This window comes from Canis lupus, chromosome 37, assembly GCF_048164855.1.
Source record: "Canis lupus baileyi chromosome 37, mCanLup2.hap1, whole genome shotgun sequence".
NCBI classification, from domain to species: Eukaryota; Metazoa; Chordata; class Mammalia; order Carnivora; family Canidae; genus Canis; species Canis lupus.
The window spans coordinates 9,524,061-9,541,733 of NC_132874.1; the positions used below are offsets into that span (position 1 = coordinate 9,524,061).

The following is a 17,673-nucleotide window of genomic DNA, read 5'->3' on the forward strand; positions in this document are numbered from 1 at the left end:
CCCATGCTTCACCACCTCATTCCGCGACTTTCTCTACAGTCCTGGGAAGTCCTGTGTGGCAATCCGTAGGATGTTCCCTCTGTACCCTGTGCTGGAACTAAGAACAGTGAAGGAGCCCTGGGCCCTGCCCCCCATCAGCGTAATCAGCCTCGCTGTTAGGATCGTGCTGAGAGGGGCACGGAGCACCAGCCAAGTCCTCCACCTTGGGGGTTGTGCCGGACGGCTGGACCCGAAGGACAGCTGGGTCACTGAGCACGCAGGGGAGGACGGTCGATGGAAAGCCCGCTTTGCAGGGGGTTCCAGCCGGAACAGAACCAGCCCTCCACGACCGGAGAGAGCCTGATCTGCGGCTGGGGGGTGGGGGCACGGTGAGCAGGTCTGGGCCGGAGCTGAAGTGGAGGTGAGCAGACCCCAGGGGGGGAAGCACCCCGTGGACGGAGGTGTGAACAGAGGTGTGTGCCACGTCAGGGGGCGTGGAGGGAAAAGAGCCAGGGCCAAAGACTTCAGGAACAGGGGAGTGAAGAGGGGGCAAGGATCCAAGGACTAGGAGGGGTCTAAGGGAGTTTCGGTAACTGCAGTGACAACCGTGCCACAGGAGCCTCCGCCGCTCGGGAAGCGGAGGACGTGGCTGGCTGCACAGGCATGCTCTGCGCCCACAAAGCCGGCTCTCTGCAGGCCAAGGACGAATCAAAGACAGCGGTTTTTAAAGGATGTTCTTTTGTAATCATCCAAAAATCAGGAAGAGGAAAGATAACACCCAACTCCGTTCTCAACGACACTCAGACACTCGTATGAGGTCTGAAGCTAACCTACCACGCACGACAGCGCCGAGAACTCGCTTCACTCTACGTTACGAAGAGCACCCGGGTCCCTCACCAGGTCCCCCACGGCCACTGCCATGACCCACCGGGGATCTGAGGCAGAGGCAAGGTCGAGGCACCGAGCAAGATGCAGATTAAGTCACGTCCTCATAACGAAGAGCAAGGCTTCCGGCTCCCGGGGTGTCGGGAGCTGCCACCAAGCAAAGAGAAACTACATGTTCCCAGAGGAAAGAGCTATAGATACCCTGAGGTAGGGGGATCCAGCCGTCGGCAGGCTTACCGGAGCTTTCGGGAGGCTTTATAAAAATGCCTCACTCAAATCTAAGCAGATAATCAAGGACGGGATATTTGGACACGTGGGAGGCTGACGCTACAGGAACTCTGAGGAGTCATGAAGCAAGAGGAGGATGCTACCAAAAGAATAATCCAAGGACAAGAAAGTGCTCATAAGCACAAAATTTCCAAGAGTGGGAATGTGAATCTCCCCCCAACACCATAGGATAAGGAGAGAGAGATGAGTAACAACAAAGAAAAGAAAGATCCTCAGTTCAGGAGTTCCAATATGTGGAACAGAAGACTAGAAATAAGAGGAAAAAGTGGGGAGAAAATGATCAAAAGTGAAAAAAATCAAGGACTGAAAGCATATAAGCATCTAGATTACAAGCAAGTGAAAACAGGCACAGAAAAAAATTAGTGATCAAAACAGCAAAAACATTTCTCAACAGAAATTTTTTTAAAAGGCCACTTTAGGACAGCTATTAGCAAAAACCAGAAAATTGGTGGGGCATGTGGGTGGCTCAGCCGGATGGGCGTCCGACTTCTGACCTCAGCTGAGTTCATGACCTCAGGGTCGTGGGATCGAGTCCCACGTCAGGTTCCCCCACTCATCTCAGAGTCTTCTTCAGATGGTCTCTCCTCCCCCCTCTGCCTCTCACCTCCCACACGTACACTATCTCCCTCTCTCTAAAATAATCTTTAAAACATCTCGAGTGTTGGGAACTTTGTGACTGCCGGGGGGAACGCACAATGGTGCAGCTGCTGTGGGAAACCGTGGATGGTGCTTGAAGGAACTAAGCGCCGAATTAATATATGATCCAGCAATGCCTCTTCTGGGAATATACCCCGAAGGACCAACCGCAGGGTCTTGAAAGTACACGTACACCCATGTTCAGGGCACAGCATTAGTCACAACCGCCTAAAAGCAGAAGCAACTCCAGTGTCCAGGACATGAATGTGTACATGAAATGTCATCTCTACATGTAATGGACTATATTTAGTCTTTTTTAAAAAGGAAGGCTAGGGAAGCCCCGGTGGCCCAGCGGTTTGGTGCCGTCTTCGGCCCAGGGTATGATTGAGTCCCACGTCAGGCTCCCTGCATGGAGCCTGCTTCTCCCTCTACCTGTGCCTCTGCCTCTCTCTGTGTGTCTGTCATGAATAAATAAATAAAATCTTTAAAAAAAAGTTTTACAAAAATAAAATAAAATAAATAAAATAAAATAAAATAAAATAAAATAAAATAAAATAAAATAAAATAAAAAGAAAGGCTATTCTGACACATGCCACAGCGTGGATGAATCTTAAGGACGTTCTGCTGACTGAAATAAGCCAGTCACAAAGGACAAACACTGGACGATCCCACTGAGAGGATGAGGCACCCAGGACAAATCTGTAGAGATGGAAAGTAGACTAGTGGGATCCAGGAGCTGGGGGTAGAGGGGATGGGGAGGGTTGCTTCACAGGTACTGAGTTCCAGATGAGAAAGTTCTGGAGATGGATGGTGGTGATGGTGGCACAGCAGCGTCCATGTATTTGGTGCCACTGAACTGTACACTTAAAAAATAGGATGGTAAGAGCTTCGTTCTAGATGAAAATGGGCACTGTCCCTCATGGTGTCCAGAAATTGTGAATGTGGTTAACTGAGACGGGAGGCACTTCCATCACAGCAAGATGACCGCAGGGGTGACCACGAGGCCATAACATCCTTGGCTGGGCTCAGGGAGTACAGTGGAAGTAACAGGACTTTTCAATGTTAGAAACAATTAAAAAATAATGATTTTAGATCATTTGCCAAAAGAGCAATCAGTGTACTTCCTACAATTTGACTTGTAAAGAAACTGGATTCCAAAGATGATCCAGGGGATCCCTGGGTAGCTCAGCGGTCTGCCGCCTGCCTTAGGTCCAGGGCATGATCCTGGAGACCCAGGATTCAGTCCCGCATCGGGCTCCCTGCATGGAGCCTGCTTCTCCTCTGCCTGTGTCTCTGCCTCTCTCTCTCTGTCTCACGAATAAAAAAATAAAATCTTTAAAAAAAAAACAAAAAAGAAAAGATGATCCAGCAGCTGGAGAAGTCTGGAAGTCTGTCCATATTCGAGCAGATGAGAGAAGCCCAACCAAAAGTACCGTGACTATCTGTCGGTGACAACTGTGGACTAAACACAAGTTCTTTTAAAGGGGCTCTTTTGAAGACGGTGATTCCGACTTTGGAGGAACCACGGTGATTGGCAGTGGAAGGAATCCCACGTGAAACTCCTCACAGAAAAACTTACAGACTTAAAAAAAAAGATAGGATGTGTAAGTTGTACATCATGTGTAATTTAAAAGAAAGAGAAGAAGAGAGACAGGGATCTAGAAAATTAAAACGCCAACCCTGGAGAGCGGTAAGGTGGCGTCCCAGAGAGGCAAGGCAAGAGGACACCAGGAAGGGGTTTCCAACAGTGGCGCTAACACGGCAGCTCCCAGGGCCTCGACGGTGCTCCAGGGAGGGCGGGGGCCCCCAGCAGACGGGTGGGGAGAATTCAGCTAAGGGATAAAGGGGCCACTGCGGCCGTCAAGAAAACAGCTGTGTAAGAAAGGAGTCCACGAACACCTTGGCTCCACAGGAAGCCACGTCACACGAGCACCGATGCCCATTCTCAGGTGTGAGGTCACCACACTGAACAGCTAAATCATCAACCCGAGGGGAAGTCAGTGTCCACCCTGTCAGACCCGAAGTCAACAGTGGAAATATCTGAGAACAGGCAGGAAATTCTTGAAGAAACCACAGGAAAGGTTAAAAATGGTGTCCTGGGGGTGTGAGCTGGATGTGGAGGGGCCATTCTGCTGTTTGGTGTCACGATGCCCCCCCCTCTTTTTTTTTTTAAGATTTACTTAGTTTCCTCCCCATGGGGAAGAGGGAGAGAGACTCTCAGGCTGACTCCATCCCACCACAGAGCCTGACACGGGGCTCGATCTCCCGACACTGAGATCATGACCCGAGCTGAGATCGGGAGTCAGATGCTTGACCGACCCCCCGCCCGGGAGGCCCCTGGTGTCCTAACACTTTGACTGTATCTGACTTTGCTTTGAAAACTCTGGACACACAGCACTTTAGTTAAAAGAAAGTAACCAAAATAAAAGTGACCGGGTTCAAGATCATGGTACGCACCTCGCCGGCAAAAAAGACAGTTCCCTGTATTTCCTCCGCAATGATATCGTAGGCTTCTCCGCTCCCGCCTGTCTTCACGAAGCTGTAGGCCATCTGGATCCAGGGGTCTGTGCTCCACCGAGTGACAAAATACTTGGTGGGGTCTGGGACTTCCTGTGTCACGGGGAAGGAACCAGCACCCAGGATCAGTGGGGGCCTGGGAGGAGCTGCAGCCCGGAGCACAGATACCCAGTCCCGCCTCCTCCAGAAACAGAGATGGTTCCTGGAGGCTCTGACACGGCGCCCCCCACTACACCCCCTGCCCCCCCCACCTGCCAGCTCCCCCCAGGCCCGATGTGTGCTGCGTCCCGTGTCCTGCCCAGGCTCTGCAACCTCCCCCGACATCTCAGGTCTACACCTTGTCTGGCCAGAGACGTCCTTCCCGTCCACCCACCAGGCCGTCACCAGTGCCCTTCCCTTTCCAACACCCGGTATGTGCTGGAGGTAGTGGAAGGAGGGTGTCCAGGCCGGGGGTAGGGAAGCAAGGGGCAGTCCCCAGACAAGCTGGATTCTCAACAGCCTCCTCCATGGAACAGCCATTGGGCGATATGTTCCACATTCACTAAATTTCAAATAATTCTGTGCCTCTGATGAGCACATGAAAGATATCTCTACGGAAACAATGTGCTAAGTTCCAAATAACTAATGTGAAAACAAGTTTTGGGGCAAAACCCCCAAGCTAGGGACTATGGTGAGATGTGATCACATCACATAAGATAAGCAACAACCCGGGTTCCTCTCTTTCTCTAATTTACCTAACTCTTGAGTCATTTCAAATCTTTCTACTCCCACGCCTTTATTTGAGAAAAAAAAAAAAAAAGAAAAAAAAGCCACGCCATTTACAAATCTCCCGAGACTGTGAGCTTTAGCAAACTGGCAAATATAAAGTACCTAGCTCTGTCTGTGGGGTAGGAGAAAATTCTGGACCGTATCTGTTTGAAAGGAAAGTTTTCAAAGCTTGCTGGGGTTTGGGTTAATACAGGACATAGGGAAAATGCTGAGCCTTTTACATCCTTGGGAAAGAAAGGGGATGTGGTGCTCGCTTCAGCAGCACATCCACTAAAATAGGAACCACACAGAGAAGATTAGCATGGCCTCTGTGCAAGGATGACATGCAAATTTGTGAAGGGTTCCACATTTTGTGCAGTTCCCTAGCAAACAGCCACCCTTTGTGGATTAGCACAGGAGGGGGGAAAAAAAAAAGAAAGAAAGAAAAAAGAAAAAGGAGGGCGTGTGCGTGATGCTAGCCAAAAAGGAAGACAATGGTGCGAAAGGTGGCATAGAATATTGCTCTAGGTTCATTTGCGTTCCCCTAAAATTCATATTTTGAAGCTCTAAGCCCCAGTACCTCATAACGGGATGATATTCAAAAAAGGGCCTTGCATGAGGTAATTAAGTTACAGTGAGGTGAAGAGGGTGGGCTGTAGTCCAGTATGACTGGTGTCCTCACGGGAGGAGGAGACTGGGACAGGCCCACAGGCCAGCACAAAGGGAAGACCGTGTGAGTGTGAGGTCACAGGGGAAGGCGGTCACCTGCAGGCCAAGGAGAGAGGCCTCAGAAGACACCAAACGGCCTGCACCCTCCCCCGCCCGGTGAGAAAACCAACCTCCCCTGCTGAGACCGCCCAGTCTGTTTTGTTACGCAGCCCTAGCCCCCCCAGCACCCCCCACCCCTCACCCAGGGATTTAGGTGAGAAGCTGGACATGGGAATCAGGAGTGACGCAGCCCATGCCTCCATCTCTGGCATCCTCGGTCACGTAAGGATGGCTCGCTAAGCTGACAGCAAGCGTGCCCCGCTCCCCAGGCGTTTCTCTGACCTGCTCCTTGAACAGCTCCCGGAGGGCAGCCATGCACTGCTGCAGCACCTGCTTGTCCTCCAGGGTCCTGATGGACGCCACGGCCTCCCCAGCCACCACGGACATCAGCACGCTGTGCTTCTTCTGTGGACACGGAAGGCAACGGCCCTTTACACTTTCTGCTTTCAGTCCACGAGCCCCTAACTGCCTGATCCAACAGGGAGGGACCTCGTTCTCACAAATCTCCCTCCTTCCTCCTGCCCCCCATCCTCATCTCAATCACCAGCCCACTCCCCTCACAAAACGCATGATGCAGCTGTACATCTTGTTGTTTGCGGCTGAAAGGCTCAGGAAGAAATATAAATATCAAAGCCAGGGTGCTCTTGGCTTTTCCCTTATAAGAACTTGTTCTAGAAGAAACATAAGGAGATGGGGAAGGAAAACCTGCAGATAAAATCAGGGGGGAAAACTTTCTCGAATGGTGAAGACATTTTGTCCATGGTTCCCGAGTGAAACCGCTTAAGATGAAGTTTCTTGGAAGGAAGAAGAAAAGGGAACAGGAGGGTGACTCTTTTACGTGACCTCCAGGGTCCATCCCCAGTCCCAGACACACCGCTCCCTCGCCTGTGTCCCCCAGTCACATCTGCCAACCCGAGCCTCCTCCTCCCCCTCCTCCTCCTCCGGGCCCCTCACACCCACCCTTCACCAAGCCCGAAATCTTGCACTTTCCACAAGCAACTTAACCTATCCCCCGGGGAGCACCGTGAGCACTGGATACTGGGGCTCCTACAGGCCCAAGCAGGCCGCCAGCACCCGAACACAGACCCAGAGCGGCCACCACGTCCACGGGTGCCTGAGCCTGGCCAAATGCTAAACGGTAGCGAGGAGATTCAAACCGCACTTCACCGATGATTTTACCTGGGGATCCATGTCATAGAACACAGCAAAGAGGCCCCGCTTGCTGGCACTGGGAGGAACGTGACCAAAGAAGTCAGCCCCTTGAACTTTACTGTCCCAGAATCTGTACGGGAATTGCAAGGCAATCTGGAAAGTGAGCAAGAGAAAGATGGTTAAGAGTTTCTGGAAGCGGAAGTCCAGCAAACTCTAAGAAGGAACCTATAGTTCTTAACTAGAGCCATGAGCAAAAAACCCAAACCCAAATGCTCCCTGTTCCCATGCGCCTGCCTCGTCTGCTCTCTCGTGAGCACCTGGCTTTTTGTGCCATTCAGTGCCCTCCGCCATAATGGACCCCCAACAGCCACTAGGCTAACCTCAAGATGCAAAGCATCCCTGAGACCACGGTGAGGGCTGCCAGCACTTCCTGCAGCTCTGGCACATGCCTGCTAGAGAAGATTCTAAAGGCAGAGGAAGTGAAACTCTCTCCTCACTGGGATCAATTAATGGAGGGGAGGTGTGAAAAGCAGCAAAAACAAAAACAAAAACACCACACACACACACACACACACACACCCGAACTACTCCATTTACATGTTCATATGCCAAGTTCAAATTCTGAATGGCAAGATTCATTTTCCTAATGTCAAAAGTCAGACCGCAGCCAGCTCTCCTCCTCTCGTTTTGATAACATCCTTTCCTATGCTTCCTGGGGAATTATTCACAAGGGAAGAAAATCTTCGAATTCTATCTGGATTAAAAAATGACCCACTACTTCCCAAGACCAGAAGTGAAGGCACTCCCGTCACCAGACTCGAATCCCTTCAGTGCTGAGGCCCCGGTAATGCAGTCACCTTTTCTTTTTTTCTTTTTTTCTTTTTTTTTTTTTTTTAATGATAGTCACACAGAGAAAGAGAGAGAGAGGCAGAGACAGGCAGAGGGAGAAGCAGGCTCCATGCACCGGGAGCCCGACGTGGGATTCGATCCCGGGTCTCCAGGATGGCGCCCTGGGCCAAAGGCAGGCGCCAAACCGCTGCGCCACCCAGGGATCCCTGCAGTCACCTTTTCAATGATGCCCGCGCCCAGGCTGTTGATGGCCTTCATCTTCTTGTCTGACAGCGGTGGGTTAAAGTGAATGGCACCCTTCTGCAGCAAGGCCAAGGGGACAGTCACTAGTACCTGAGAGAGAAAATGAACAGTTTAACACACAGAAGCAACTGAACCTACCACCACCACCACCACCACCACCACCATCACCACCACTCAGTGGGTTCATTACCAGGAAAGTCTCAACACCCACAGGACAGTCCTCTCTGTCGCCAATCGTGAGACGGTCACCACCCCACGTTACTGGGAAGAACCTGGGCTGCCCTGTACAGGGTGGCAGGGTGTTCACTGCAAAAGGGTGCCTGGCTGTGCAGAAGCGGCATCCACTTGGAAGAATGTTGGGAAAGAAGAGTCAGTAGACCGCAGTCCTGGAAAGCAGGACCGTAAGAGGAGACGGCCCTAAATATGGATCCAAAGAACTCTTTCTAACATGCGGTCAATATCTGCCCTACTAACCTCAAAGCACTGGGGTGATGCTTAACGTGAAAACTCTTACAATATACACTGATATGCTTCATAAATGGTAAAGTACCTCAAAAACATTACAGATTATTACAATCACATAGAGCCACAAACAGTTTTTTAAAGGACAAAACAGGCACTTGGGTGGCTCAGTGGCTGAGCACCTGCCTTTGGCTCAGGGTGTGATCTGGGATCGAGTTCCGCATCGGGCTGCCCGCAGGGGGCCTGCTTCTCCCTCTGCCTGTGTCTCTGCCTGTGTCTCTGCCTCTCTCTCTGTGTCTCTCATGAATAAATAAATAAAATCTTAAAAGAAAAAAAAAAATCATTCAGGAGAGCTGAAGTAACAGATGCTAACAGAGCCTTCAAGAATCACTCTCAAAGTCCCACCACAAAACCCGGCCATGGAAGAGCTGCTGTCTCTCCATATAATCAGGAGCTTTCTGGCTCTAGAACCACATCACCACAGTCACGGTCAAAAGCCATCACACCTGCTGTGAGCTCCAGAATCACGCCGCTCACAGAAAAGCTCCAGCAGCACAATGGGTTCCTCATGCTCCCCTTGTGGCTGCTGAGGGGAGCCTGGAACCTCCACCGGCCGCACTGCAGAAGGACCCAACATCCGGACCATTATGCTTGTCAGACACAAAGCAAAAGTCAGACCATACCTTCCAAGCCTCACGCTGGTGCGTCTGAGTGGCTGGACCATTCAGTATTTAGAGCCTCAGCCGCTAGGGAGTCTAGGAAGCGCGGGGGGGTGTGTCTACCTCTATCTACAGTGTAGGACAGCACAGCCGGAGGAGCACTCACGGCAATGAATGCCAAGCACCCCATCTACCCTAGCCCTCAACCAAAGATTTAGTTCTCTGGCCTGAACCCCAACACCAGGATCCCAGGAAGGCCAGAGTTCTTCCTGTGATTGTGTCACTATTTTCTGCCACAGGGAACTTTGATAAAGTATAAAGCATTTTCTCTGTCAGCATCATGAAAAAAAAAAAAGAAAAAGAAAAAAAGTGTGTGGAGGTGGAGGGACAGTTTCTTGAATGTGTAAGAACTTCAAGGAAATAAGATCTAGATATTTTCCCAACAACAAAAAAGCTTTCAAAAGCACATGAGCTTAGGTAAACAAACAGGCGAAAGAGATGAACACACCTTGCCCAGGGACCCACACCAGATCTCAGATCTGTGCAGGTCTCGGGGCAGGCGGCCTCGAGGCCGCACTACGGTTTGTCAAAATGTTTATCATGTTGGGGTGGAAATCTTTCACTTGTTTATAAGTTGGGGGAACTTCCGATTCAAACCACGTGCTGTGTGTAGACCACCGTAAAAATCAAAATACTTCCAATACGCTTTGGAGCAGATTTTGGGGCACAGCTATGCCCTCATATCCCTGGAGAGCTGGATCCAAAGAAAGAAGGGTCAGGCAGGGGGTGACCCAGCAGGCAGAGGTCAAGCCTTCCACTGACTTGCAATTTTAAAAAGAGGTATTCTAAAAAAAATTTTCTTTACCGCTAGGAGGAGCCTTAGATACTACCCTGATTCTCACTTTGGGGCTCAAAGAGGGCTTGGTCCACACTGGCCACAAGGTGGTCTTACCCGGGGAGCTTTACAAACGTGAACAGACGGATTCCCTGAGAATGTGTGTGGGGTGGGGTTCTGTAGTCTGTCTTTTCCCAGGTGAGTGTGATGTGGGCCAGGCCTGAGAACCACCAACAGGCCAAAGACTCATCGAGCCGCCCCTAGGGATCCCGGGCAGGAACAGAGGGCCCACCCCGCGGGCTCATACACTAGACCCCGTCTCTTCGTCTGACACGCAATCCTTCACTTCTGTGTGAGGAGCACGGACGGTGGAGTACTCCTAGATCAGAAAAATGCAGGACACAGCTAACCTGGGGCCCCGTCACAGTCTGTCGGTTATACATTTAGGTCCTCGTCTCAGACAAAACTAAACCGAAATTAACTTATGGGGCTTATGAATCCCCCTCCCCTCCAAGTAAGCACCTCTGCGCTCCGACGCCACGGGAACTTCCGTGTGATGTCACACAGCATCGCACCTCCCACTGTCCACCCACCCAAGTTGTTCACAAAAGAGTCCAATAATATAGAAGTACTCCTGCCATTTCAAAATGAAAACAAGAGCTGTCTTGAATTGAAAAATGATTCCATGGCAAAACAAACAAACAAACAAAAAAGAAAAAACCCCACCACTACCTTGGAAAGTATGAATCCTGAACAATTTTTTTTATTTTTGTAATGCACAACTTCAGAGCCTTTCACACACTCATATTTAACCCAAAAAGCAGACTACATTATATAATACTTTTCAAACTCATCTGGCCAAAGGATTTCTTTTCTTATTTAACTCTCAGGACTGATGTACATAGAACCCACTTTGAGAAACACTTTTTGGAATTCCATCTACCATGAATCTAGACAGAGATTGATTAAATCAGATCTGCAGATCCACACATAACTGAACGGAGATAGGTAACTCTTCAGGCCTCAAGGCTCCGGGCAGATCGGCAAAGGGCAAACTTCTTGGTGGAAAACAGACCCTCAGGCCCCGGAGGCAGCACCTAGCTAAATTCTAGCACCTACCTTTTGTGCCGTACACCCTGTCCCATCCGTAATGGTAACCTGCACTTCATCTCCAGAATAATCAATGCTCTGTACCTGCTCAAGAAAAACAATCATGAAAGCCAAGAGGCAGGGAGCCACAGATCCAGGATCCCCTCCTGTCTCCAAGCATCCAAAGAATCATCTCCCGGCACTCAGTGATCTAAATAACATTTACAGCTTACTTCAGGCAACTACCATTCAGTCATTTAAATTTATGAACACTTTGTCAGAATCTGGGAAATCTTTATAAGACAACCTAAAGTGAAATACACACATAAATCACCATCTCTGTGATTAGAGGGATACACAACACAAAAGCACAGGACGACGATGCGAAGGGAAAATTTTAGAGAGAAAATAGATGCGCTGTGGCAGGGAGGTCGTGAGACTCCTGCACCTGTTATTAGTAACGAAGATGCATCTGAGCCCCTGTAACTTCCCAACAGTGGGGTTACCTCATGAACAAGGTCAAAGCAAACACGTGCCTCCTGTGTAAGCCACGTGCCCCAAACTCCGCATTCTCCAAACGCGAGGCCAAAGCAGAGCGGCCCCTCCCCGCCGCTCCCTACTCACCGGAGACTCAAGCCGAATGTCTAGGCCTTCTGCCAGTTTCTCAAGGATAACGGAGTAGCCAGGTGTTAGCAGAGTGTGGTCACCAGCAAACTGGGCAAAGAATTCGTTGTGGTCCCAGGAGCGAGCAGATACCTGGAAAACAATGTGTAGGAGAGTTTATTTTATTTTTTTATTATTATTTATTTTTATTTTATTTTATTTTTTTAAACTCTGCCCCCCCTGCAATGTAGAACTTGAACTCACGACCCCAAGATCAAGAGTAGCATGCTGTACTGAGCCAGCCAGGTGCTCCAGGAAAGCTTATTTTAGAATTAAAAGGTAGACAGGAGGGCCTCCTGGGTGGCCCAGTGAGTAGAGTATCATCTGCCTTCAACTCAGGTCGTGATCCCAGGGTCCTGGGATCGAGCCCCGCATCAGGCTCTCTGCTCAGCGGGGAGTCTGCTTCTCTCTCTCCCTCTGCCTGCCACTCCCCTTGCTTGTGCTCTATGTCAAATCAATAAATAAGATCTTAAAAACAAAAACAGGGGATCCCTGGGTGGCACAGCGGTTTGGTGCCTGCCTTTGGCCCAGGGCGCGATCCTGGAGACCCGGGATCAAATCCCACGTCAGGCTCCCGGTGCATGGAGCCTGCTTCTCCCTCTGCATATGTCTCCACCTCTCTCTCTCTCTCTCTCTCTCTCTCTCTCTCTATGTGACTATCATAAATAAATAAAATAAAATAAAATTAAAAAAAAAAAGGGTAGACATAATTTGGGCATGGTTACCGCTGCTTGATAAAAACACAAGGTATATTATATGTCAAAAATCTTGGAAAAGAAGAATTCAAGGAGTAGAACTGCATCTGAACAATCCATCTATAGACATGCCAACTATCTGTCTTCAACGTGGCATCTCCAAAGAGGCCGAAACCCGGCATGATTTTGGAAGACAGTGTTATTCCAATGGCAGGGAAGAATCGAAAGCAAACGGAGGTCCTGATCTGGACAGCAGGTCGGGGTCCTCCGTGGAGCCTCTATTCAAAACACAGATCTGATGATCAAGACCACAGTGGCTGTATGAGCGGGGTGAGTTTAAATTTATTTCGGAGAAACACACAGACCACAACAGCAAGCCGCTCTATCTTTGGTCTCTGGAGAACTGTGTTCTCTGACCACCAGGGCTCCAGAGAAATGCCTGCAGGGCAACGGAGCGCAGGGGAAGGAGGGCGGTGAGCACCCCCCCACACACACACTGGCCCAAGCAGCCCCAGGCCCTCCGGCACCTGCTCAACTTGCTGAGCTGCTTTGCAACACGCATTATCTGAGGGAAGGTTTCTCCTGCTTTCAAAACAAAAGTCTCACCCAAGGTAGGGTGAATAAGCTCAGAAGTCATGGTTTTTGAACTTCCCAACAGCAGAACCAGTATTTCCTGTTTACCCAAACCTGTCTGGGTTCAGAATTTAGCTGCATCACGGAGACACAGACACCCAACACCAGCTCAGTCACACCTGCTGGAGGCTGCTGCCACAGGCATACTCCAGGTTACTGAGGTGGAAGTGAAGCACCTGTTCCTCGAGGTCACTGAACTGGATGCCAGACTCCTTAATAAAAGCTTTGTAGATCTCTTCTATCTTTTCTGCAAAGGCAAGGGAGCAAAGCAGAGAAAACAGCTGTCATATCGTTCCCCAATTCCTCATCCTCTGCCTTCCACCCCCTGCAACCCCGCCAAACCCCCGACTTCTGGAGTCGCTTCCCAAGTAAACCCCTGGAGTTGGGGGGGAGGTTGGGGGAGGGTGAGGACATCTTGATAAGGTTGGTTTCACTCAGGAAGGAAAAGCTTATCTTAACTGGAAACAAAGAATGTAGGTAGGCTCTGTATCATCAACTATGTTTCGTTTCTGCCTGGTTGAAAAACTTTTTTTTTGGGGAGGGGGTCAAGGTTGGGGTGGTGGGGGTGGAGGGAGTATCCCTGTCCCCCCAGAGAAAGCTCCTCTTCTCTTTCTGGTCCTACTGTGACCACCTAAGGTCAACTTCTTAGAATGTCTCCCCTCGACGAACAGACCTATGAGAGACTACTGGCTGTATTCTCTCCAACAAAACAAGAATAATCCATCCCGAGCTCTGTCAGCTCAGCTTTCTCTGGCTCAATACCTCTTAATTGCTGGTTTTCTACTCCCTGTGTAATAAATTCCAAAGCCCACAGCCAGACAACGCGAGCACATTTCCAGCCTTTCCAAAGATAGCACCTACTACCTGCCGGCTACACGCTCTGCTGAGTGGTGGCTGAGTCTCTTCCTGGTAAATTCCAACCAGGGGAGGCCTGCTGCTGCTGTTTCCCCCACCCCAACCCCGAGCCGGGGCTCCCCCACCCCAGCCCAGGCCCCCTCACTGTCCAGCATCACCTGGCCACCACTAGTCTTGGGAATCCTGCTCGCTTGCAACCCCGACATTCATCCACCCATGCAACTGGAACGTTCAGCTACACATACACACAAGCCCTGTGGCATCATTTCAGTTCTTGTCTGAGATTCCCTTTTGGGGGCGGGGGGGAGGGAAGGGAGGAGGCTCGTGTCTGACAGATGGTAAGAATCCTAGCACAGAGCCCTTCTTCAGAACCTTCGAGGTGAGGACCACCAGCCCACACGTACACTGCAGAGACTCAAAGCTTCGATCAAGCCTGTGCATTTGCTTAAGTAGAAATGGAACTGAAAATGAGTTAAGAAAAAAAATTTTTGACAGCTCCAGACTCTCATTAAAATCTTCCATTCTAAAAAAAAAAAAAAAAAAAAAAACTTCCATTCTGAGGCTACACCGTATAAGGGGATGACCATGGCCCCTCTAGATCTGAGCCAAGCTTCTGCCCCCAGACCACAGGGCCTTTTAGCTTTCATTACCAACTTGTGGTCCCATTCCTGCCTCCTGCTGTGTGGTTTCTATTTTCCTTTAGGTTTTGTAGATTTGGGAAGAACCAAGATTGCTAGAAGAGTATATAAAATTAAGTATAAACAGATTGGGAGAAGACTTAATGCGAGTTTTTATGTAAAATACATTTAAAAGCTTTAGTACATATGCTTTGTGAAATTAACTCTAGCTTCTTAGTATTTATATTTGGGTGTTTTCAGCTAAGTGCTACTTAGGTGTAATCTCAGACAGCTCAGATACTACCGGGCAGGATAGAACTAGAACCTGACACAGTTGGTGTTGTAGATCCTCCCTTGATCATTTTTGTTAAGTAAGGCCAAGACAAGGCGATTAACTTTTTTATCTGGTGGCCCAGAAAGGAAGGGTGAAGAGATAGTCCCTGCAACTGAGACATTTACCCCAAGCAGTGAGGGAGCAGACATCAGGATAAAGAACTAAGAAGCCTTAGAAGGATACATACAGTTGAAGCAAAATAACATCCTGCGGACAGAGTTCAAATGATCACACTTTCAGAAACCCCGACCTGCCACTACAAGTGAATCCATTCAGGCCATAAAAATTGTTGGTTAAATAAACATCAATTTGGGACGCCTGGGTGGCTCAGCGGTTGAGTGTCTGCCTTTGGCTCAGGGTGTGATCCCAGTTCCGGGATCGAGTCCCACATCAGGCTCCCTGCGAGGAGCCTGCTTCTCCTTCTGTGTCTCTGCCTCTCTCTGTGTCTCTCATGAATAAATAAGTAAAATCTTAAAAAAATAAACATCAATTTAAGAAGCAGTATGGTCAAATCTCAGCTAGCACCCTCACGGAAATGAGATGTTACACAGTCAAGTTTTCAAAAGAGTACAACTGGGTATCTTTTGGTTCACTTAGTACCAAAGCTTAACGATCATGAATTAAAAATTCCAAATTGTAATAATGCGTTCTCGCATTTTCATACAAAACATACTGAAAAAAATTTCAACCCACTATCCCCCAAAAAGGAGAAAAGAAATCCCAGCATACAGAAACTCTTTTGATCTAGAAAGGACCTTATGTAGTGACTATTCAGATGGAGCCTAGAATAAGTTTCCTTAAAAGCAAGCTCCTTGGGGATCTCTGGGTGGCTCAGCAGTTTAGCGCCTGCCTTTGGCCCAGGGTGTGATCCTGGAGTCCTGGGGATCGAGTCCCATGTTGGGCTCCCTTCCCTGCATGGGGCCTGCTTCTCCCTCTGCCTGTGTCTCTGCCTCTCTCTCTGTGTCTCTCATGAATAAATAAATAAAATCTTTAAAAAAATTAAAAAAGCAAGCTCCTCTGGAAAACTGAGAATTAAACATTTAAATAATTAAACATCAGCTATTTTCTGCAAAGTAAGATCTGTGTGTGTCCGTGCGCACAAGCCTCTGAAGGTCCTTGAAGTTCTGCTCCACAGAGCACAACAGTGGAGAGTAGAAATCAGCCCAAAAGCAACGCTCCCAGGACTCTTCCTTCATGTGTGTTAGATTTTTACCATAAGCTCTACACCCATGGTGGGGCCTGACCTCATGACCCAGAGAACGTGTCAATCTCTACCGTCTGAGCCAGCCGGGTGGCCCCTCGCAGGCGCCTCTTATTGCAGACTTCCAGCCGCACAGGTGGCTGCTGCTGCTGCTGCTGCTGCTGCTCACCCGGCTGGGGTGACAAGGAGACTCCGAAGGAACATTCAGAAGGCCATTGTCCCATACCTCCTAAAGGAACATCTTGGAGCTGAGTCTTATCCTTTCTCCACTCAGAGACAACATCCAAGAGAGCATTAAAATGAAAGTCCATGCGCTTGTCAATGGTGGGGTCAGTTATTCTTCCACCTTCCTGAATTAAGTCACATCTCTCTCCAAATTTATGCATGCTGATGCCAAGCTTCAAAATAATAAGAATAAGAAGGTGAAAATTTTCCCGGGAAAAAATACTTACAGGTTCTAAGCTGAAATTAGACAGAGCTCTCATGGAGAAAATGGTCTAGTATCTCTCGAAGATAAAGCTAAATACGCTTCCTGGGCACTGGCAGCAGAGGAAGGCAGTGAGAAAGGAGCATGAGACCTTATTTTAGGAGAAAGTGAGGTGACAGCAACAGCGCCCATGCCATGCACTCTCCAGCTTCTCGGGCAGTATTTATTAATGTGTTGGATGCTACGGCTGTGCACTGCCTCTCCTTGCTCTGACGTTCCCGCCCCGTTGTGGACTGTCATGTAAATGAACACACAACCACACAAACGCTCGTGGAAGGTGATGCTGAATTTACCGTCAATAAATATTTCAGAAAAAAACCTTGGGCCTACCGGGTCTTCAAGAAACTACAGAGGGAACAAAAACAAACAAAAAACAAAAAACAAAAAAAAACTATGGAGGGTTGCCTGAAAAAAGACAGGATACGCTCAGTTAAGATTGACTCTCAGATAAGCAATGAGTAGTTTGGGTTTTGGTGTTTGTTTTTTTAATACTATAAGCATGTTCCAAATATTGCACCCAAAACATCCCATGTAATATTTGGGACATACTTATCCGAAAAAAACTCCTTGTTGTTTGTCCAAAAGTCGAAGTTAGCTGGGCATCCTGCCCAGCTATTTATTTGCTCCATCTGGCAACCCTAAAATGATGAGCTAATCAAGTGGTCTGCAAATAACACACAAATATAATTAAAGATCTTAGGAAACAAATCTTTTATGTACTCTAAGTTCCACCTTCTCAGAAAGGAAGAACAGTATTTTTGACTTTTCAGAGGGGATGAGGCGGCTAGAAATCATTTGGGTGTTGTTCTGTATTATCTAAAAGCATTATTCATACTACACACAAGCAAACTGAGACAATGTTTTCTTCTGATTATCTACAACACAAATCTTAAAGAAACCCACTTGTTCACACATTAGGGCTACTGGGTTGTTGATACAGCCATTGACAATCTGGGCTCCTCTTCCCACTGTGACGCCTTTAAATGATTTATCATCCCATACTCGGCCTCCAATTCTGTCTTTGGCTTCCAGGACAGTTACCTAAAAAGACAGGTAATCAGGGAAGCTAAATAGGATAG

General features: G+C 48.7%; 1 protein-coding gene and 2 non-coding genes across 4 annotated transcripts in view; 2 read left to right on the plus strand and 1 right to left on the minus strand.

Moving 5' to 3' along the window:
- KDM1B (lysine demethylase 1B) overlaps positions 1 to 17,673 on the minus strand; it is a 60,183-nt gene that overhangs the window by 2,029 nt on the left and 40,481 nt on the right. For both annotated transcript variants that reach the window (XM_072813849.1, XM_072813850.1), the window contains exons 12-20: positions 17,498 to 17,635; positions 16,334 to 16,505; positions 13,220 to 13,347; positions 11,734 to 11,865; positions 11,140 to 11,214; positions 8,038 to 8,154; positions 7,000 to 7,125; positions 6,103 to 6,225; positions 4,246 to 4,398 (exon numbers count right to left, since the gene is read on the minus strand). In XM_072813849.1, coding sequence (XP_072669950.1) covers positions 4,246 to 4,398; positions 6,103 to 6,225; positions 7,000 to 7,125; positions 8,038 to 8,154; positions 11,140 to 11,214; positions 11,734 to 11,865; positions 13,220 to 13,347; positions 16,334 to 16,505; positions 17,498 to 17,635 — 1,164 coding nt within the window. The remainder of the gene's footprint in view (positions 1 to 4,245; positions 4,399 to 6,102; positions 6,226 to 6,999; positions 7,126 to 8,037; positions 8,155 to 11,139; positions 11,215 to 11,733; positions 11,866 to 13,219; positions 13,348 to 16,333; positions 16,506 to 17,497; positions 17,636 to 17,673) is intronic.
- LOC140626503 (small nucleolar RNA SNORA1) lies at positions 2,673 to 2,803 on the plus strand. The gene has a single exon (XR_012025673.1). It is a non-coding gene; the product is annotated as a small nucleolar RNA SNORA1 (small nucleolar RNA).
- On the plus strand, positions 5,320 to 5,426 carry LOC140626493 (U6 spliceosomal RNA). The gene has a single exon (XR_012025666.1). It is a non-coding gene; the product is annotated as a U6 spliceosomal RNA (small nuclear RNA).